The 23,924-nt window shown below is 35.9% G+C and overlaps 1 protein-coding gene and 1 non-coding gene across 3 annotated transcripts in view; both read left to right on the top strand.

The window, feature by feature from the left end:
- The first annotated feature begins 8,432 nt into the window (after positions 1–8,432).
- Positions 8,433–23,924, top strand: part of Wasl (WASP like actin nucleation promoting factor) — a 74,210-nt gene continuing 58,718 nt past the window's right edge. For both annotated transcript variants that reach the window (XM_026388711.2, XM_026388710.2), the window contains exon 1: positions 8,433–10,234. In XM_026388711.2, the coding sequence (XP_026244496.1) occupies positions 10,121–10,234 (114 nt within the window). In that variant the 5' untranslated portion in view covers positions 8,433–10,120. The remainder of the gene's footprint in view (positions 10,235–23,924) is intronic.
- Positions 15,808–15,942, top strand: LOC113182733 (small nucleolar RNA SNORA57). Its single transcript, XR_003300789.1, has one exon. It is a non-coding gene; the product is annotated as a small nucleolar RNA SNORA57 (small nucleolar RNA).

The following is a 23,924-nucleotide window of genomic DNA, read 5'->3' as shown; positions in this document are numbered from 1 at the left end:
ACCCCTTGTTCCTATTCCTTCTGTGGGTGTATAATAATATAGATTATCCACCCAGATAGTCTATTCTACTGATCCTAATGCAGACTCTGTGTATATAGTTTCTCTCCAGGGGCTCTAGGAATACCACATACTTAGTACTATGTAGAAGAGTATGGACAAGATTATAGGTTTTCGTGACTTAATTTCTGAACATGTGTGCTTAATTTTGTACTTGATAAAAAATATTCATATAATTTTCAGTGAATCAGAAGTGGTCATTTGGTCTACTAATATTCATTGAATATTGTATAGGTTCTATTTCATAACAAGATATAAAGATGAATAAAACATGCTATTAGCTCTCTGAGAGTCTTTAGGCTAATGAAGGAAATGAATATTTATAAAGTAATTATAATTTGCAAATGGAAAAAAAAGTACATCATTGGGTTTGATAACATCGTATGTAAAAATGACTTTAATTTTCTTTAATAAATCAACTAAACAACTATTCATAGATAAATAATATCCAAGTTCATGAACTTATAGTACCAATTTATTTGACCATTAATAACTTTCCAATAACAAGTAACATAATTAATGTGTGTGGGGGGAACCATTGCTAGTTCATATGAAAGACTTTGTATAGGAACATAAAATGAAATAAATAAGACCCCTTACTTCCTAGTTTTACAATTGTTTTATGTATATAGTACCCAGTAACACAGCACAAAAAATGTTATTATCTTGATAAAATTGGAAATCAAGTATTATTCAGGTTGAATAGTCCTATAATATTGTTTTGTCTTCAAAAATCCTCCTCCCCATTATACACTGACCTGGAGTTTCAACTGTCCTCAATTGAATTAACTAGCTGCTGAGTACCTTTGAATATACTTCCTATATTCGGGAAATTTTTGACTTACTAAGATACAGATCCCCAAAAATGAACATGAAATCTCAAGCTCTCTGGAAGCTAGGACACAGATCTGTGGCCTTTCTCTAATTAGAAACATTCATGGGTAACTTTAATGTCAAAGCACATAAAGTGATGAAGTAAGTGGCCCAGGGAATGATTCTGCAAGGGCAGCAACAGAAACATCTGGCTTTTAGAAGCTCAGAAGAGATTCTAGTTTCCAGTTCCCAACTTTAGCAGTGGTCTGTGCCCAAAGATGACAACAGTTGCAAGTTCACTGAACCAGCTTCACAGTGAAAAGTTTGTGTAGTTTCTAGCTGGACAGGATGAACCGGAAGTCTGAAATTTGACCAAAAGTCATTCCAGAAAAAGAATGACTTTTAAAAAGTTAAAGAGTATTAGCCAGAATACCAGTAAAAATGGAGGGGATAAAATGATAAAAAAAAATAACACAAGAAAAACTTTCAGTATTAAAGTATGAGTTTTCAGATTTAAAGGGACTATGGAAAACACAATACAATGAATGCAAAAAGATTCCATAATTGTAATCATCAAATTTCAGAATTCCACAAATAGAACATCCTAAAATTTTTCAGAGATAATAAAGTCACATATAAAGTGTGTTAGTCAATTTTCTGTTTCTATAACAAAATGCCTAAAATAATCAAGTTAATAAGGGAAAAAGCTTATTTTGGTTCACAATTTCAAGAGTTCCAGTCCACTGTCAATTGACCCTGTTGTTTTTGGTCTATATTGGCAGTATGTATGGCAGGAATATACAATAGGAGGCCTGTTCACCTGAGGGTCTTCTTTCTTCCTGGAAAGAAGAGGAGGGGTTGGAATCCCATTATACCCTCCAAGGCCATGCCCCCAATGACAAAACTTCCTTCTGGTAGACCTCACTTTTGAAAGGTTTCATTACTTCCCAATAACACCACAGGCTTAGGACCAAGCCTTCAACACATGGGCCTTTGACAGACTGTCAGGATCTGATCTGATCAGAATGTGGGATGCCAACAGTGATGCTTACAATTAGAAATCAATGGAATAACACCTTAAAATTTTAAAGAACACTGACATTTAACCTGAAACTCTATACACTATGAGATCATCATTCAAGGATGAAATTAGAATAACATATTTTGCAATACACAAAGTCTCAAAGAGTTGACTTTCTATGCACTTTTTCTTAGGAAGCCCGTAAACAATGTATACTACCCAAACAAGGGAGTAAACAAAGACAGATAAAGTAAGTCCCAAGAAACAGAAGGTTCAACAAACAAAGGAGGTAAAGAGAAATCCAAGAATAGTAACTAAAGAAAATTCTAAACAGCAGCCATCTAGATATGGTCCAGATTAATATGGAATCATAGAGAATAGATCTTATTCTCCACATCAACTATGGAGAATGATTTTATAGTTGTTTAAAAAATTAGAAGAAAGTTTGAGGAGATTACTGAGAAGAAAAACAAAGTTTCAAAGAATGTAAAATACTCTTGACTGAGTGAATAACACACATTATTTGTGTGATAATAATTTAACACAAATCATGCTATTACGATATTTGGGGAAGAGAAATGGTGAAGTGAGATAATAGGTAAAACTTTAAATTGATCAGTCTATAAACAGCAACTTGGCATATTATTTAGAAATATATCTATAAACATCAGAAAAAATAATTTAGAGTTCAAAGTAAATTCTGTGAGGAGAGTAAGTTAGGGTAGAAAAGTGAGTTTGGAATTTCTGTTTTGTCTCATGTTAAGTTTTCAGTACTGTGGCAATTTTAAATTACACGAATTCACCAATTTTATAAAAATACAAATTGATTTTAAAAGAGTAATGTGGCAGAGGAGACTATATACTGTCGTGAGCCACCCATGGACTGTGTGCGTGGGCTATGTGCATTTTGAGCATATGGGAGAACTGGCCTGTCATTGCATGCTCTTTGGGCTGTGGGACACACCTGTGCCCTTTCCTCTCATTCTGCCTGTGTTCCCGCTAGGCACCTGAGATGGGTGTGACTTGCCAAGATGTCAATCAATCTACTGATCACAAGACATCATGAAGCTAGACTCGAGGCCCTAAAACCTGACCCCTGGCCTTATTTGGGTGGAATATGCTATGAATGGCTTCTCCCCAATAAATAGGGCATTTCAGGTGTGCTCGCTCTCTTGCCTGTCTCTTGCCTCCCTTGCTCTCTGTGCCCTCCAGCATGGAAGCTTGATTCTTGAGGCTGCAGAGCTGACCTAAACCCAAAAGGTTGTGTTGTTTTTTCTTTGTCAGCCCAATTCACCCAAAATGACCCTGATCCCTTTGCGTATTGTGACAATATACTTTAGACAATACTATCAGTGAAATAGTAGGGATATGCGGCATCCTAATCCCAAGTGTTCAAGTTGCCTACTCACCTAGAGCTTAACCTTGAGCACATTATAATAGAGAAGATAATGTTTCTCCTCTCTCATTTGGAATAATTAAGCTAAGATCCATTGAATATTCATTAAAGTTAAAGAGCATTAGACAGAATATCAGTAAGAAGCAGCCCGGAAAAAATATCATCCTTAGCTTTTCCAATTGGTATCTGGAAAGGTGTGTATTATGTATCTGGAGACTAGGCCATATAATTGTAATTAACTATAACTGGTACTTCATTAGCATGGATAAGAATTCAATTTTCCACTAAAATCTAACATCTTTAGAATCTGAATGGGTTGTAACTAAGCTTTTCTGTTCTTAAAGAGTAAGCCCCCTCACCCCTCCCACCCCCACCAAAGATGCTTGTAGTTAAGTTGAATTTAAAAGGGAGAGGAAGAAAAATATAGTTTGCTTACTTTTCAAGATTTTTGTTGGTGAAAAATAAAACATTCAACATTTAACTTGGAAGAACATGTACTAGGACAAATTCTCTTAAGCACTGCTAATATGCAACATTTACATAAAATGTGCAGAGATATTTTACAAGGTGAACATTTTAAAACCAGGACACTTGGAGGTTGCCTGAGAGAAATGACATTCACCGCCCCTGCAGTATCCAGATTTGCTGCTATTTTGTCTCTATAATTCAATTCTTCCATAGCCGAGCAGTATGTCTGTACCAGTAATTATGCCTACAATGGCTCTGAATGCCATAGATCCTGATGTGCCACTACTTCCATGTTCCCCCACAGGGACGGATGCCACTGCATTTTAAATTATGAACATTAACAAAGGGAATAGAGGATTTATAGTGATATATAATCAATGACATTTGTAAAGAAAATGAATAACAGAGGACTAGGACAAGAGAAATTTGAGAAGTATAATGCTAATAGCAGAGAATGCATCTGATAATATGCCCACTCTTCCATAAATAAGCTACCCTTAATGCTTTCTGTCAAAATGAGGGGTTTGCCTTAGAGGATTGTAGCAGAGAAAGAAGAGAATAAAAGAACAAGAATAGATTCTATTTGTGGCAAGGAAAGTCAAATAAAATAAATTAAATGCAAGAATTTTCTTCTTCTTTGTTGTATTTTAATAATTTTGATACAGGATATGTATTTTTATGTGTATATGTGATGATAAAAAAAACTCTAGTCTTTTAAACCTTGCTTAAAAACCTTCAAGTTTCTCAGTTGAAGGGAAATAGAATGCTTATTTCCTGGATGAAATCCAGTCTCTCAAACTGGGTAAAAAGAATTTGAGATAAGAAAATGCCAAAGAAAACAGAGTGAAAGATGTCTAGTGTTCAGCTAAAGAGAGGATATACTATCGAGAATGAAAGACAGAAAGGACTTGCTAAATTTTTGAAACAAATACAGCCAGTATTTACAGATCTCAGGATGAATGTGGAAAAATACTATCCTTTATGTATGGGAAGGAGGAAAATCTCAAACAAGCAGCAAAATTGCTTACATTTTCCATATTTTATAATATCAAGGAGTTGAAAAAGGTCTAGAGAAAAGCAAAAAGGGTGGAAAATAAGAACTTAAATTGTGATTTTGTGGGTAAAGTACTCTACTTAAAATTTTGAGGAAAAATTAAATATTGAGGCATGAAAAAGAAAGTCTATTATGGCCATAATTTTCAGTCTTCAAGCCTAAAGAAAAGATAATAAGGGCAAATAGAAAAGTGCACTTGGACAAAACTTAAAACTTTTCGAAAGAAAGTGTACAATTCCAACAATAAATAGTCTAGGCTAATAAAAGGTTGTAAAATGACTGGAATTCAATAGTTCTGAGCATGGGATAGAGTCTTCCAATGTACACCTATTTCCTTCACCTCCCATCTCATAGCACCCCGCCCCCCAGCTCTCTTCCACATCTCTCTAACTTTCAAAATAGTTTGGTGATCTAAAAGTTCAAAAGGTGGCATTTCTAACAGAAAAATTACTCTCCAGAGGGGTTGCACCAATTTGCAATCTGCCAACAATGTATGAGCATTCACTTTTCTCCACATCCTTGCCAACATTTGTTACTACTTGTATTCTTGATAATTACGATTCTGACTGGAGTGGGATGAAATCTCAGTGTAGTTTAATTTGAATTTCTCTAATAATTACTAGAGATTTTGAACATTTTTTCATATATTTGTTGACCTTTTGTATTTCTTCTATGAAGTGTCTGTTTAGTTCATTTGCCCATTTATTAATTGGGTTATTTGGATTTTTGGTGTTAGACTTTTTTGAGTTTTTTGTATGTCCTAGAAATTAACGCTCTGAGGTGCAGGTGGCAAAGATTTTCTCCCATTGTATAGGCTCTCTCCATGTTCTTGATTGTTTCTTTTGCCGTGAAGCTTTTTAGTTTGATGCCATTCCATTTATTAATTTTTTATTTATTTCTTGTGTTTTAGGAGTCTTGTTCAGAAAGTCAATTCCTGTGCCAATATGTTAAATCTACATTTTCTTCTAGTATGTGCAGGGTTTTGGTCTACTCCTGAGGTCTTTGATCTATTTAGAGATGACTTTTGTACAGGGTGAGAAAGAGGGGTCAATTTCATTCTATTATGTATGTATAGATTTCCAGTTTTCCCAGCACCATTTGTTGAAGAGGCTATCTTTTCTCCAATGTATGTCTATAGTACCTCTGTCCACCATGAGATAACTGCTATTAATGTTGGTTTGTCTCTGTGTCTTCTCTTCTGTTCCATTGGTCTTGATGCCTGTTTTTGTACCAATACCATGCTGTTTTTGTTACTACAGCCCTGTAGTATAATCAAAGTCTGACATTAGGATGCCTCCTGCTTCACTTTTCTAAGGATTGCTTTGGCTATTTGGGGTCTCTTATTTTACCAAACAAATTTCATGACTGCTTTTTCTACTTCTATTGAAGAACAACATTGTAATTTTAGTAGGAATTGCTTTACATCTGTATAGTGCTTTTGGTAGTATGGCCATTTTGACAATATTGATTTTTCCTATCTAAGAACATGAGAGATTTTTCCATCTTCTAAGGTCTTCTTCAAATTCCTTCTTTAGGGTTGTGTAGTTTTCATTATAGAGGTCTTTCACCTCTTTTGTTAGATTGATTCCTAGAATGGAACCACCATTTGACCCAGTGTTCCACTCCTTGGCATATAGCCAAAGGATTTAAAAATCTGCATACTACAGTGACACAGCCACATTAATGTTTATAGCAGCACAATTCACAATAGCTAAGTCATAGAACCAACCTTGATGTTCATCAGAAAACAAATGGATAATGAAATGAAGGTATATACATATAATGGAATATTACTCAGTCATAAAGAAGAATGACACTCACCAGTAAATGGATGGATCTGGAGACTATCATCATGCTGAGTGAAATAAGCCAATCCCCCCAAAACAAAGTTGAATGTTTTTGCTGATATGTGGAAACTAAACCACAATAAAGGGGGTGGGGAAGGAAGAAGTGAAAGTTCAGTAGGTTAGTCAAAAGAGAATGAAAGGAAGGTGCAGAAATAGAAATAGGTAAGATGGTAGAATAAATCTTAACATAATTCTCCTATGTACAAATATGAAAATATCTAAGTGAATCCCACCATTGTGTACACCCACAAGAATGGGTCCTAATAAGATATATTCCTAATAAGATATATCCCATGCTTGTTTAATTTTATAAAAGTAGATTTTGCTGTCATGTTAAATGAAAAAGAACCAATTAAAAAAAAAGATTGAGTACCCTTGCTAAGTGAAATAAGCCAATCCCAAAGGTCGAATGTTCTCTGATATGTGGATTCTAACACACAATGGATGGGGAGGGGAAGGACATAAGTTCAGTTGATAATGGATAATGAAGAGAAGAGAGAGGGAATGAGTTGGACACAACTTTTCCAAGTTTGTATATGAATACACCACAGTAAAATTCCACATCATGTACAACCACAAGAATGAGATTTAATAAGTTACTCTGCAAGTATGAATTTTACATCAAAATATACTCTACTGTCTTATGTATCTAGAAAGAACAAATTTTTTAAAAGAACAGGAAAAAAATTGCTAGGTTTTTCTTTTTTCTTGTGCTGGGATTGAACCCAGGACTTCACACATTCTAAGCACAATTTCTTGCACTTAACTGCATTTCCAGCCCCTGAATTTTTATTGATTACAGAATAATAGGATTCCATTTCTATATTTACAATATTAAAAAAAGCTTTGCTATTTTGACATATGGGGATATACATATAGCTGAGTTTTCACAACATATAGCCTAATTAGAAATTTTACTGAGAGATTATGCTCCAAATTCACCAACATATATTTCAAGAATTATGTAGTTTTAAATTTGAGGACAGTTTTTGGACAATAAGGCTTAGATAGAGCAGAGTTGAAAATATGTAATTCACTCAACTCTTGATCTTTACCTAAGAGAAAGCTGAACAGACCATAGGCAAGGATGTTAAATAACAGACAACAATAACTTCAGTAGCCACTATGTACCAGGTACATTATGGCCATCTTATTTTACAACTCTGAAGTACGAATAATTATCCCTATTTATACTATACCTTTATAAAACAGAAGTTATTTTCATTTTACAGATAAAGAAACTGAGCCAGAAAAGAAATGTTTCTCAAGTCCAAAAGGTTTTAAGAGGAATAAGGAACTTCAATCTGGGCCTATCCGAAGCCTATGCTCTTGGTGTATAGCTGTTGACAGGTTTGAAAAGAGGGCTCAGGAGGCTGAGGCAGGAGGATTTAAGCTCAAAGTCAGCCTCAGCAACAGTGAGGCACTGGGCAACTCAGTGAGACCCTATCTCTAAATAAAATACAAAAAAATAGGGGTGGGGATATGGCTCAGTGGTATAGTGCTCCTGAGTTCAATCCCCAGTACACATCCTGCCCCCACCAAAAAAAAAAGAAAAGAAAAAGAGGGTCCTGATTTCTATCATTTATCAAGAATCTGTAATGCTTTCTGTTGTCACTGTGCTTTCAACTTGGAACGGGTGCATTTTTAATAAATGACAAATCGATTTATTTTTTGGGTTTCTACTACTAGTGTGTTATTCAGAGGCAACCCCAGGTTTACATGTTTACTACTACCTTCCTAAACCCAATTTTATATTTTATAAATAACTTTTTTTTTGCTCACTTTTCACCTCACATTAAACAAATTTAATTTTGAATATGCTTTCATTTTCCTTTGAAGATTTTTTTTCCAGCTCAATTTCATTAAGGGAAGCTTTAAAATTTTTCTATTTTCAAAGTGAATTGAGAATGATTTATTATACCTGTTTAGTACATTAGAGATTTCTAATGGGAGCTGTTAAGAGATATTAACATCAGATAGTTGAAAAAGTTGAAGAGAGTCGAAAAGTTGAAAGCTTAATCATCACTGGATAGACGTCTTAAGTTCAATACAAATTTATTAAAACTTTGTAATTAGCAAATGATGTGTAAAATTCATACAATAAACTCCAATATGCTTAATACAGAGATAAGTCATACATGTTTTATAATTCACTACAGCCCATTTTATAATTTCCATATTCCAAAATTTCATTTTACAAGGGCCTAGTATTTGACTTTCCCAACAAAGGGGGTTGACTTTTAATACTCTGAAACATACAAGTTTTAAAAAAGTTTTTGAGATTTACTTCTAGGGAGTAAAGCAGAGAAGATATTTTTCTGGATGACATCCCCAAATAGGCACATTAATTTAGTTCATAAAAAAACAAAGCGTTCGGGATTTAAGATAGAGGAAAAGGTGGGGGAAGGGAATATTTTCCAATTGATGGAGGTAGGGAAAAACAAACGTGTTCAGCGCCCATACAAGAATCTGCGTTTAAATGTTGCAAATACACTTATCCCACGTGCCACGGCATACCGGCAGGGCGACAACGTCTCTTCTCAAGTGCGATTTTTGTGACATCCATAAAAATCTCTTCCACAGTCCCGGGAGAGGCCTGTTTGTTCCTTCATTGTCCGTGTCGAAGTTTGGACAAAGTTTGAGAGACGCCAGGCACCTGCGGCTCTGACCGTCACCAGGAGCCAGCAGCACCGGGAGCTCTTTCCAATCTTCGTCTCCAGGTTCCAGCCCTTCAGGACCCGCGGCCTCAGCGCCCCACTTCCGCCCCCCTGAGAAACTGCTATTTCTGGGAGGGGGACCTGCTGCTCCCCGCTACTACGCCAAGGTGTGCGCCCGCAGAAGGGAGGCAGACTGCTACGCCGTAGTAGCCAGCCCACGTCGTCTCTCCAAGTAGTAGCGGCTGGACTCGGGTTCCCGAACAGTGAGCAGAGAAGCCGGAGGTCGAGAACCCCACCGGGGACCGCAGACCCTGAGCGACCCGCGCGGCCCGCGCCGGGCCTGAAGAGGGCGGGGTTTCAGGCCGGCCAGCAAGGCCCGCAGCAAGCGGAGAGGTTACTCTCAGGCTCCAGGCCGCAGCCGCAGCCGCGCGTTTCCGGCGCGCTCCCCCGCGTCTTGCGTCCCGTGGTCTCGTCCGCCCCCGCTGCCATGTTGGATTGTGCGGCCGCCGCCGCTGCCGCCGCCGCGGGAGCGTTGGAGGAGGAGTTGGGATTTTAGCGCAGTCGCCGGAGTGCGAGGACAACGGCCATCCGGCCCTAGCCTAGCCGGGCGGGAGCTGGGAGCTTCCCTTTCTGAGTACGGCCCGAAGGCGGCCTGCCGTCAGCTTCCCCTTCTCTTGTCCTCCTCCCTGCTCCGCGGGAGCTTCGGGATGCTGCTCATCTGAATCCCTCTGCCCGCCCCTGTCACCGAGAGGGGAAACGAGCTCGCCCAAGAGACGGCCCTGGACTCCCAGCCCCGCCGGCGAAACCATGAGCTCCGGCCAGCAGCCGCCGCCCCCGCGGAAGGTCACCAACGTGGGGTCTTTGCTGCTCACCCCGCAGGAGAATGAGTCCCTCTTCACTTTCCTCGGCAAGAAATGTGTGGTCAGTGGCCGAGACCCCCGTCGCTACCCGGACGTTACCTTTCGGGCCTGGGCTGGGGGACCGGGAAGTGGGAATGAGGAAGGAGGCGGGAGCAGTGTAGGGAAGGTCCCGCGGCCACCAGGCCTCCGCCGGCCCGAGCTCCGCGGCGGCGCCCTTGTCCTGCTCCGTGGGTTCGGATCGGAGCGGCCGGACGCCGCCTCCTGAGCTGCTGAGGAACAAGGGAGTGTCAACCTCCGCAGGCCTGCCCTGGAGCCCAGCTTGGCCCGGCTCGGGTCCGCGCCCTTGCTGTTGGTTCAAACTTTACTCTCAGACCACAAGGGATTTTCTTCTTGCATGAGCACCTTAATTTTTTAACCGAACCCCTGTTCTAGCCCTAGCTTCACCTCCTACTGAGGGTACCTTTAACAATGCCAGAGCTTTAAGGAATGCATAGATTGGGGAATGAAGCAGATTGGGTTTTTAATCTCCCTTTAGGATTCTAGGAGGGGATGAATTAATGTGCAGGTTCCTGGACATTCTTGGATCAGTGCAAGGGCAGATAATGCTACTGTTCCCCGTTGCAGAGAGAGAAACAGGATTTCTTTCTCCAGCAATGACGCCTAGGCCTGGTTTCTACTCTCTTCACTGATTCTTTTTTTTTTTTTTTTTTAAATCATTGTTGGGAGGGGGTGTTGCTCTCCCCGCAGCCATGCGCAGGGAAACCGCAATCTAGTAGTTTTCGGCCTTTGGGACCCAGAATGATTCTTAGGTTGGTGTAGTGCGGCTGATTCCAACCCCAGATGGCCGGTTGGGAGTGAGCAGTTCTGTGGGAAGGGGAATGTGTGTTGTTGACGGAAGCATTCATTACATTGGCTGCTGGCACTTCTGGGGGTGGGGAGGTTCAGCTTCGTGGTGTAGGCCTTGTCGGGATCTTACTGAGGTGACTGTGGGTTGTTGAAATGCTGCGAGGCTCCTTCCCTTTTTTGCTTGCTCTTACCTGCAAAGTATGTGCCACTCGAACCTAGGAACACTTAGTGAAGTTTCAGCAGACCAGTACCGTTTATAACTTATTAATATTATTAAAAATGTCAGAGGACACCTGCTTGTTCAAGAATTCAAGATTGGGACAATTTCTGGAAAGTTATCAGATTGTTAACTTCATAGAAGTTTACTCTGTGTGTCTTGTACCAAACAGTTGGAGACTGAATACTTACATTCAATTTCAGATGTGTTTGTTATTTAAGAATTTAGACTTTGAAGAACACAGTTAACTGATTAGAAAAAATGCAACAAGAGGAGTGTCTCAAAATCAGAATTTTGGGAAACAACTTCAAAGATAATCAGATCCCTCCTCACCTAACGACTTTTTAAAACAAATGAGAAAGTGGAGCCAGTGACTCCTGAGTCACACAAGAGTTTAGTAAGATAATAGAAGTTAGAGAACCAGCAGAACTCCTGATGCCTAGTCCCTTTGTACTTCCCATTATATGATTTTGTTTCATAATAGTTTTTCTTTTTTATTTCCAAATGAAAAAGATGTGTTAAGGGAATAACCATTTCTTTAGTTATCTGCCAGTGGAAAAAAGAAAAAAATATTGGTTTTGCTGACTTACTACATTTGTTATGTATGTCTGTATCAAAAAGGAAGTAGTTGTGCTATGTTTTACATACCAGATACATTAACAAGGCAGGAAGGACATTACATTTATACGCAAGTATACTAATTACTTTGTGTTTACCTATAGTATTTATTTCTAGTTTCAAAAAAATGACAGATGTGGGAGAATATTAATAGAGAAAAAGCATTGCTTACTGGTTAGCATAAGTAGGTTGTCCAAAAGAGTATCACTATTTGGTGCTTAATTTCATTAAGTCATCTATTCTTAATCAATTTTACTTTTTAAATTTCAGTCGTTTAAAACCACACTGTTATAGCTGTCTGCTCTTGTGGGATGAAATTGTTGTGAAGATTAAAATTTGAAGTCCTCATTTTGATAGAGGGTAATGTAAGAAAGATATTTTAATTTTTTGGAATGATCTTTTTTCCCTCTTGTAGTTTTTCATAGTTTGAAACAATGCCAAAATACACTGTCTTATTGTAAATCCAGCTTCTGATTTGCAGGTCAGGCCAAATGTGTTTGCAAGAAATACATTCAGAGCTTGTTCTAAGAATCCAATAAATGAAACCTAAATAGTATAGTACTGGCTTTTGAGGAGCTTCTTTTTCTTGTTCATTCAACAGAACATACCAAGTAACTAAATGTTGAGGTCAAACTCAGGATTTATACCTGTCTTCAGGGAAGCATAGTTATGTCTAAAAAGGGAAACAAAGGTGTAAACTGAAGAATGAGTCAGTACTTCTGAGTGATCTATAAGAGGTTGCATGCCACTATGGAAAACATTATCGCTTTGTAGTCAATAAATGTGGGTTCAAATGCTGGATCAGTTTAAACATATTTCTTAACCTTCCTGTAGGAGATTGAGTTTTCTTACCTGTGAAATAGAGATTCTATGTCATGGCGTGATTGTATGGGTTAGAAGGACTGTGTATGAATATATGCAAACTTTTTGTAAAGGTTTAGAGGATCAAAGGAGAGATGGTGTGAGAGGAGATGAGGAAGTTTTTTAGAATGGGCATTATCTGAATATTTAAGATGAATAGGTACTCCTTAGGTTGATCAGAGGTATAAAACATTGTGGAAGTAACTATGTCTACTAATAGTTTGTTGTGAAGTAAGGAGTTTCTGTTTGGGTTCTCAAATATAGATACGCATCAGAATTATTGGAGATCATTAAAAAATGCTAGTTTCAATTCCTAGGTGATATTCAAAGTCACTGAGTCTGAAATGGAGCTTGGGAATTTGTTTTTAGCAAGCTTGACAGAAGATTTTAATGTAGAATCAGTTTCAGAACTAAAGTATACTGTTCTGATAGGGTAATCCTAAAAATGTCACATTGGAAACTTTGGATATTGTGTTGAAAAAATTAACATTGGAAATTGTGGGGTTTCTTTCAATCTTTATATTTTGTGAGCTAAGTTAAATTAAGTAACAACAGATTATTTTTGTACAGAATTTCTCTTGACTTCTTAAGATATTAAGGTATACTTCATAGTTATAAGGAGGAGATAAAATTGAGAAAGCATTTCACTAGGGAATTGCGATCAGATTCAAGTTTTAGAATGCTTTGTGGGGGAAAGAGGAAGCAATTTAAAAGGTGGATTGAGGATTGTGAGAATGGAAAAAAAGGTCAGATGAGTGTATATAAAAGTCCTCATTAAATATGTCTGGGGCCTGAATCAAAGCATTTTAGATGGAAATTCAAAGGCAATTGAAAAGATTTCCAGTAGAACTTAGTCCTACCTAAGTATAATTGTAAGGGATGGGGATTGCAATAAAGGCAGGCATTGTAAGTACCAGAAGAAGAAATATTCAGCAGCATTTGTATCTCATTAGCTGGAAAGGGGCCTTAATTTTGTGATACTGTGTATTGGTGATTGGTTTCATGGATGAGGTGATTTATTTATTTATTTTTTTGGTGGGAGGTACCCTGGATTAAACTCAGGGGCACTCAACCCTGAGCCACATCCCTACCCTATTTTGTATTTTATTTAGAGACTGAGTTGCTTAACCCTGGCTTTTGCTGAGGCTGGGTTTGAACTCCTGATTCTACTGCCTCAGCCTCCTGAGCTGCTGGGATTACAGGCATGCACTACCACGCCCTCAAGAAGAGGTGATTTCTAAGTAAATCTGTTGTTTTGCTATAGTTTTTAAAAATAAGTTTTGTAGAAATTGAGGTTTTATTTATATAATTTGTTATGAAGTTTTACATAAAGTCAATTCTGATGCCACTCATTATCTAGTAGTGTTTTCTTAGGAGAACAATGTAAAAAAATGATAAACAAGATTCATGGGTCTTGGAATTAGTTCTGTTGACTTTTGTGTAGTATGGTATTTATATTTTATGATGAGTATGTGCCTTTTTGTCAGATGGACTTTAGTGTATGCAGTGCTGAATAAGTAAGAAATTGAGGAGTGGGAAAAATAAAACCTTCAGCTCTCCCTCTGTGGCCTACTAACTACTTGTTTCTGTTTAAATCACATATCTTTTAGATAGTAGTTTTAAAATAGGTATAGAGGGAAAGTTGTGCTCGAGAGCAATCTTTATTTTAATGTTTGTTGGCCTGAATTAAGAAACTACTGATGGGAAGTTAGGACTGGGAATGTATTTTACCTTGAGTAATTTGGAAGGAGAAAAAAGGTTAAAATTCATGGAGTTTGCAATATACAGAAATGAAAAGGTTCTCTTGTCTAGTACAGGAAAAAACTGAGCATGATAATGTGTATAATTCAGGGTGGACTGTGAGCACAGGAAGAGATTTAGATGAGTCTTAACAGGGTTAGATTATAAATCCTTTTCTGGTAAATTCTAAGCTCTGTAACAATATAGGCAAATTTATTAACCATTATGAACCTTGGTATCTCAGATTGTAAAATGGGCTTAGTCAAGGATTTCAAAGAATAATGCAATAACTACGTAAAATATTTTAAGAGTGCCTAAAGTACTCTGGGAGTTTGGAGAAGCGTATGAAAGAAAGTTGTTATTAATGCTGATTAGTGCTCAGTTTAAATTCCCTGTTACTGGCAGAGATTTTAGAGTATATGAATTCTGTATTACATTTGCTCTGACTTAGGAAGATCATGTCAAACAATTTTATTTAAAGTTAGTTAATATAGAGTATAAATTAAGAGTCAAATAGCTTAAGTATCTTTGGGAAGTTTCTAAATCTTTGAATTACATACACACACCCCAGTTTTGTCTTTTTTTGGTCATCTATTTCTCTTTCTATTTTGGACATTATTAGAGATTTTTCTTAAAAATATATCTTTTTTAAAAGTTATATTTAATGTAAAAATAGTATCTTATGAATAATGTCAAATTGTCAATCTAGAAATAAAATGAAGTCTCTTAGAAATAGAAAGCACATTTGTCCAGGACTTTACAGATTCCCCGTAGTGCTTAGAATCTGAACTTCTTAAATATTGACTGAAATACCAAAGAGCTGGTTTTACTTACAGGGCTGCTGAGCAACTTCTATTTTGCGTATTAGTTTTTTAGTCTTTTTTTTTTTTTTTTTTTTTTTTTTTTGAGAGAGAGAGAGAGAATATGAATATCTTTTTGTAGATGGACACAACTCAATGCCTTTATTTATTTATTTTTTTAATGTGGTACTCAGAATCAAACCCGGATCCTGCCTGTCCTAGGTGAGCGCTCTACTGCTGAACCACAATTCCAGCCCAAGTTTTTAGTCTTCTAAAGCATAATTTTTTAAAGTCTGTATAAAAACTGCTAAAATTTTCAAATGAAACACATGCTTGGTTCACTTATGTCCATATTTCATAATTTTTTAGAAAATGATTTTTATGGAAGAGTGATAATAGCTTGTTCTCATTTTCACTAGAAAAATATAAATTTTGAAAGAGTAGATAGAGCGGTGCTTTGTTATAAATTCTGTCTAGGAATTATAGCTTTGATCCCATAGGTAAGAACTCATCATTATCAATACAGTTCTTTTTTACTATAAAGAATCTGACCCTCCTTTTCTTAGTGGGAACCAGCATGCAGTGCTGCTCCCTATCCTGGAGGAAAACAGAAGGAAAGGGCTCTGGCCCCTTCACATCTTCAGTGCCAGCAGTTTCCTGTCTTCAGGTTTAAATGGCAGGACATAAGATTCTGCAGGCAAAAAAGTTCATACATTCTTGTTCACAGTAATAAATACACGTGGTTAAGCTATAAAATGTAATTCTTTTTTGATTATGAAATATCTAGTTATGTTTAGTATTATGTAGTAATTAGAAGATGTTTGACATTTAATTATTCATAAATACAGTGTATCAGAAATATATCTCATTTTTATTTATTTCATCTGTCATTGTCAGAAGTAGTAGAGGTTTACACCATCATGGTAGCAATATGAAAAACTGAAATTAATTAGGAAACACCAATTTCACTCTGTAGTTATCTGTTGAATTGAGTTGTAGTTGAGATCTGTTTTAAAAGATGAAACATTGAATTGTAGAGAAATGTTGAAGAGGTAAATCTCGAAGAGCCCCCTTTAGAAAATAGGATCAAATGAAAGATTATTTGGTATATTTATATTTTAATTATTTCAAGTATTGGTTTAATTTTTATCCTTGCCTCTTGGGTTCCTTTGCCATGGGGATTTTTTTTTTTAACTTGATCTGAAAATTTACTGTGGACATCTGTCACTATAAAACTATAAAGCGGTACTCATTAAAGACCTGCCTGATTGAAGCAAAAGGGAAATAGAATTTAATAGCATCTTAAATTCCTGATATGAAGAAATTAGAAATATCACAAACCAAATATACATTAACTTTAGAACAATTAATGTTTCCCAGGTTTCTTATAAAGTTAAACTTTTGCCTTAGATTTGCAGAAGCTAAGACTAATGGGTATTAAGTTCCTTATTTAAATAACTGAGGTTTCAAAATAAAAACTTTATTTTGAAATACTCCTGAGTACAGTGAATTGCTTTTGATACCATAAAAAGTATGATGATACCTAAATATCTTTGAAATTTCCATATTGGTAAAGGAGCAGTTTGATTTGAATGTAATTCATAAAGCTAGTCAGAAACCCAAATGATTTATTTTTATCAGTGAAATACCAGAAAGTATTGAGTACTTAACTGATAAGCAACACCTTCCCAATATCATAGAGTACCAATAATTAAAAAGAATAATTCAGGGTTTATCTTTCCCTTGATTACTGTATCTATCGCTAGAGAAGACAAAGATTATCATCACAAAAGATGCTTACTACAAACTAGTGATTATTAGAGATTAGAATATTGAGAGGAGAGGTAGATAGAGCATTGTGATATTTGACAGATCATTGTGGGATTTGAATATGAGGACCTTAAATAGTGTTGTAGAATTTATATCAGGAGAAGGAAACAACTCAGTTCAGGTATAGGGAAATGTGTAAGCAAATATTTGAAATAGAAAATGTACATGAAGTGTTTGGAGATACCAAATAAACTGAATTAGTTCTAAGATTGAAGAAAGTATTTCCTTGGGGAGACAGTGGACTATAAATCTGCAGAGTAACTTGAGGCCAGATTTTAGAAGACTTTGAACTTCAGTCTTAAGGATTGAGCTTCATTCCCTAGGTTGTAAGAAACTGCCAAGTTTCTTGGTTTGAGGTTGGTTTGTTTGTTTTTTAGGAGGTGGGTACTGGGGATTTAACCCATGGGCACTTTACAACTGAGTTATATCCCCAGTCCTGTTTGTTTTTTATTTTGAGACAGGGTCTCACTAAGTTGCTAAGATCCTTGCTGATTTGCTGAGGCTGGCCTCGAAATTACAATCCTCCTCCCTCATCCTCCCAAGTCATTGGGATTACAGGCATGTACCCCTGCATGAGTTCTACCACTAAGTTTTTTGATTCAAGAAAAACAAGTTTTTAGAGATGGGAAAAATCGAAATTGTTATTCATAATATAAACAGTCGAATGTTTTAAAATGTACTAGCTACTTTTCTTATTTGTTATATTAACATAACTGATGTGGGTAAGGAACCTGAATTATAGCAGCATCTGGGGCAAATAAAGGATTATATTGCGGTCTGTGTGTCCCTGGCAGAAACCACCAGTTGCTCACAGTGTTTCTTACCACTTAGTCCAGATATGGTATCTGAATAACCAGTGTATTCACATTACCAATTTTCCAAGTTCACAGTAGATGGAATCTAGTTGGTATTGGATGTTTTGTAAAGAAAAATTGGCAATATTCAGTGGGCTGTGTGAATTCCAGATGACAACAGAACCTCTTAGTGGAAATGGCTACATCCTAAGAAATATAGGTTTAGGGATTTTGAATTCTTTACAGAGTGTTGATTATATAGGCCATGGGAATGGAATTATATTTTTGAAGATTTCAAGGTCAGGATTGCAGAAGGGAGTAAGTCTAGCCCACATTTGATTTGGTCAGTGCTGGAAAATGATAATTTCAATTACAGTTCAAGAGATAGAGGGATGTTCTCTTTAATTCACCAGAAAAAAGTGGGATAATACATTTTGTTCTATAACTTAACTTTTTCACTTTGTATATTTCCATGCCCATATATGTCTACTGCATCCTATTTATTATTACATTGTGTGCTATATTACACTATGTGAATGTACATAGTTTATTAATCTCTACTGTTGGGTAATAATTTCCTGGGGCTTCTATAACAAAGTACTACAAAGTCCTGTAAAAAGTACTACAAAATAGCTGGTTGAAACAACAGAAACTTAAGTGTCTCATGATTCTGGAGACTAGAAATCCAAAATCAAGGTTTTGGCAGGGTTGGTTTATTCAGGAGGAACTGAGAATCTTTCTGATACTTATCTTAACTTCTGGTAGTTGCTGGCAATCCTTGAGGTTTCTTGGCTTGTAGGTTTATCACTCTGGCCCCTCCCTATTCTATTACATATTTTTCTCTTTTTGTCTCTGTATCTCCTTACTTATGAGATCACCAGTCATATTGGATTAATGTCAACCCTAATGACCTCATTTTAATTTGATTGCATCTGTCAAGACATTTCTTTGTAAGTAATGTCACATCTACATGCTTTCCAAGTATCTTTCTTTGTAGAATAAGTTCTAGGAATAAAATTAAAGGATGCAAGGATTAAAAATATTAATGGACATTTCTTACTGTTTGTCTCCAAACCATTTGCTACGAATTTTACATTTTTATCAATACTAGTTATTAAAAATCTTTTCTTGGTCTGGGGCTGTAGCTCAGTGATAGAGCGCTTGCCTGTCTGGTGCTGTAGCTCAGTGGTAGAGCGCTTGCCTGGCATGTGTAGGGCACTGGGTTCAATCCTCAGCACCACATAAAAATAAATAAATAAAGGTGTAAAAAAATCTTTTCTTGTTTTTGATAATCCCCCTGGTGAAACAGATTTCATTGTTTTATAGTTTTTTAGTGAGGTTAAACATCCATGCCTGTTAGTTTTTTGTATTTTTTTCTTAACATGAATTGTAGGTTTTTGCCCTTATACCATTTTTCTGTTGATCATGTGACCCCCCCCCTTTTTTTTGGTGATTTGAAGGAACTTATGTTTTAGAAATAAAATTTTACATATATTTTATAGCAGTTTGTCATTTGTATTTTGATGAAAATATTTTACTTATTTATTTAACAGGTTTAAAAGTTTTGTGTAGTTATTAAATATAATAATCCTTCGACTGTTGGTTTTTATTTAATACTTTTTATTATTATTTTATTTTCTCATAAGTAATTGTTTAGTGTCATCTCCCATATGGTGTATGTTATATCAAGTTGATCAGTAGTGTTGTTCAGGTCTTCTTTATCCATACTGGTTTTCTGTCTGTTTGCTCTATCAGTCATTAAGAGAAGGGTACTGAATTCTTTGTCTGTAATTTTATTATTTGTAAATTTTTATTTTTTATCTGTTCTTTTTTAGATACATGACAATGGAGTATATTTTAACATATATACATAGAATATGACTTACTCTAATTTAGGACACTATTTTTGTGGTAGTACATGATTGTAATTTTGAATGGATCCACTTCTCCTTATAGTTTTATCAGGGTGTTCGGTTTTTGTTTTTGTTTTTCCCTTCTTTTTGTACTTTAAAAAGAATGTTGGTCCATTAGCTCCTAGATTGCCTTACTTATAGGAAATCAGTTGGCTGTGCTTTCCTGTGATTTTTCATTTCAGACATTGTATTTTTTATCTGTAGAAGTTTGATTTGGTTCTTACATTCCATGTTTCTACAACAAGTTCAGTCTTTGCTGTGATTTCTTTAATATATGGAATACAAGTATAGCTATTTTACTGCACATATCTGCTAATTCTTTCATGGTGTCAGTTTTTTCTTGATTTATTCTTGTATTCATTGTAGATCATATTTTATTGCTTTTTTCTTGCTTGGTAATGTTTCAATGATAAATACTGTAAAATTTACCTTGACTCTTTAAGGAAGTTGGAGATTAGGGCCTACTTAATTCCTAAGTCCTTGATCCATTTTGAGTTTACTTTTGTGCTTGGTGAGAGATAGGGGTTTAATATCATTTTGTTGCATATGGCCTTCCAGTTTTCCTAGCACCATTTGTTGAAGAGCCTGTTTTTTCTCTAATGCATGTTCTTGGCACCTTTGTCTAATATAAGATAATTGTAGTTTTGTGGGTTAGTGTTTGTGTCCTCTATTCGGTACTATTGGTCTACCAGTGTGTTTTAGTGCCAATATCATGCTGTTTTTGTTACTGTTGCTCTGTAGTATAGTTTAAGGTCTGGTATAGTGATGCTACCTGCTTCACTCTTCCTGCTAAGGATTGCTTTAGCTATTCTGGGTCTCTTATTTTTCCAGATGAATTTCATGATTGCTTTTTCTATTTCTATGAGGAATGTCACTTCCTTAATAAAACTCCTGTGGCATAAGAATTAAAATCAAGAATCAATAAATGGGGTGGACTCAAACTAAAAAGTTTCTTCTCAGCAAAAGAAACAATCTGTGAGGTGAATAGAGAGCCTGCATCCTGGGAGCAAATCTTTACCCTTCACATATTGGTATATAAAGAACTAAAAGAGCTAAACACCAAAAAAACAAAACAAAACAAAACAAAAACAAAAACAAAAACAAAACCCAAATAACCCAATCAATAAATGGGCCAAGGACCTGAAGAGACACTTCAGAAGATGATGTACAGTCAATCAACAAATACATGAAACAATGTTTATCACTAGCAATTAGAGAAATGCAAATCAAAACCACTCCAGTCAGAATGTCAGCTATTATGCATACAAACAACAATAAGTGTTGATGAGGATGTGAGGAAAAAGGTACACTCATACACTGCTGGTGGGACTGCAAATTGGTATAGCCAATATGGAAAGCAGTATGGAGATTTCTTGGAAAATTGGGAATGGAACTACCATTTGACCAAGCTATCCCTCTCCTCCATCTATACTCAAAGGACTTAAAAACGGCATACTACAGGGACATAGTCACATCAGTGTTCATAGCACCACAATTCACAATAGCTAAACTGTGGAACCAACCTAGATGCCCTTCAATAGATGAATGGATTAAAAATGTGCTTGGGGCTGGGGTTGTGGCTCAAGGGGTAGAGCACTCACCTAGCACACTTGAGGCACTGGGTTTGATCCTCAACACCACATAAAAATAAAATAAAGGTAGTTTTTGAAGTGTGGCATATATACACAATGGAATATTACTCAGCAATAAAAGAGAATAAAATCAGGGCATTTGCAGGTAAATGGATGGAGTTAGAGAAGATAATGCTAAGTGAAGTTGGTCAATCCCCAAAAACCAAATGCCGAATATTTTCTTTCCTATAAGGAGGCTGATTCATAGTGGGATAGGGAGCAGGAACATGAGAGGAATAAATGAACTCTAGATAGGGCAGAGGAGTTGCAGGGGAAGGGAGAGGGCATGGGGTAATTAATGATGGTGGAATGAGATGATCATTATTATCCAAAGTACAGATATGAAGACATGAATTGGTGTAAATATACTGTGTCTACAACCAGAGATATGAAAAATTGTGCTCTATATGTGTAATAAGAATTGTAATGCATTCTGCTGTCATATATAAATAAAAGAATTATCTTGACTCTTTTTTAACCAGTCTTGAATTTTTGCTGGTAAAGGTTTTTTTTTTTTTGTTTTTTTTTTTTGTCCCCCCCATAAAGTCTTTTTTATAATTGCTAGTGCTGGGTTTTAATAGCACCCTACTCTCTTCTGTTTTCTTTTCTTTTTTTTTTTTTTAATAATACTACCTAATTATTTCTGAAGATACTAATCGATTTTGTTTTGTTTGGTTTGGTTTTTTAACTCTCATTGAAGACCTTTTGTTTTCTGGCATAATACTTGCGCTTGATTTTTATGTAGTCCCTCTGCTCTTTGCTGCTGGTGTTGCACAGTAGTTTTACTATTTATTCTTGGTGTTGGTCAGTATTTTCGTTTGAAGGATTGTTTGCTCAGCATAGGTAGATGGCTTGGATTTTTAAAAAATTAGCAGACTTTATTTTTCAAACAGTTTATGCTGAGAGAAAATTTGTGCAGAAAGAACAGTTCCCTTATAGACCATTTCCCTCTTTCCTCCTCTAGTTTGCTCTACTATTAACATTTTGTATTAGTGTGATAAATTTGTTGATGAACCAGTATCAAAACGTTATTAAGCAAAATTGATAATTTACATTAGATTTAACTCTTTACAGATGTATGGATTTTGCTTTTCATAAGTGTATAATGTTGTGTTTCTACCATTGCACTGTCATACAGAGAATAGTTTAAATACTTAAAAACACACATTGCTTTACTTATTCATCCCTCTTTTCTCCTGCTATCCACTGATTTTTTTTTTTTTTTACATTCCCTATGCTTTTGCCTTACTTGGAATAAAATATAGTTGGAATTATAAGGTATGTAACCTTTACAGGCTAGCTCTCTGTTACTGTTGGTCCACATTTTCACCAGCTTTTATTGTTGCCAGTATTTTGGATTTTAGCTATTCTAATAAGTTTATCTTCTGGGGTTTTCATTTGCAATCCTCTAATACCATATGATGTTGAGATCCTTTCATATGACTATTTGCCATCTGTTTATCTTCTTTGGTGAGTTATCCATATCCTTAACCCATTTTCAAATTCTGTTCATTTCTTATTGTTGGATTTTAGGGTAATTTTTCTATTTCAAAATTATACCCTTTATCAGAACTGTTTTGCATACATTTTGTCTCAGCCTGTGGCTTGTCTTTTCATTCATTTATCAGTCATTCACAGAATGGAAGTTTCTTTTGTGTGTGTGCAATTTATAAATATTTTCTTTCTTGGATTTGTGTTTTTGGTGTTATTTTAAAAGTCATCACCAACTCCCAGGTCACTTAGATTTTCTTTTATGTTACCTTCTAAAGGTTTTAGAGTCTTGTATGTCATATTTAAATCTGTATTCTATATTGAATTAATTTGTGTATAAAATTGGTATCTATATTTGATTTTTTTTTGCATGAGGTTGTGAAGTTTTTACTGTTGAAAAGATTATCATTTCTTGATTGCTTTATTGTTGCTCCTTTTTGAAAGATGAGTTGACTGTTTATGAGTCTACTTCTGGGCTTTCTCTTGTGTTCCACTGATCTTTTTGTCTGTTCTCTGGACAATACCACACTGTCTTAATAACTCTTGCTTTAAGTAACTCTTGAAGTCATGTAGTATCAGTTCTCCAACACTGTTCTTATTTATCAGTATATTGTTTACAATTCTAGCTCTTTTTTCTTTACATATAAACTTTAGAATCAGTTTGGTGATACACAGTAGCTTACTAGGATTTGGTTGGGGTTCTGTTGAATCTGTAGGTCCATTAGGGAAACAGCTGACATTTTAAAGAGTACTGAGTTTTCTCATTCATAAACATGAAATACCTCATGTTTATTTTATCATTAATTTCTTTGATTGGAATTTTGTAACCATATAGACCTATTGTATATATTTGTTAGGTATATACTTAAGTATTTCTTTTTCTTTCTTTCTTTTTGTTTATTTATTTATTTTTTTGATATTCAGGTAAATGGTGTTGTTTTAATTTCAAATTCCAGTTCTATGCTACTGATACATAGGAAAGCAGTGGACTTTGTGCATTATCGTTGTTT

Source organism: Urocitellus parryii, chromosome 3 (genome assembly GCF_045843805.1).
Source record: "Urocitellus parryii isolate mUroPar1 chromosome 3, mUroPar1.hap1, whole genome shotgun sequence".
NCBI classification, from domain to species: domain Eukaryota; kingdom Metazoa; phylum Chordata; class Mammalia; order Rodentia; family Sciuridae; genus Urocitellus; species Urocitellus parryii.
The sequence above is the reverse complement of the archived record's forward strand: the minus strand, read 5'-3'. Positions and strand labels throughout refer to the sequence as shown.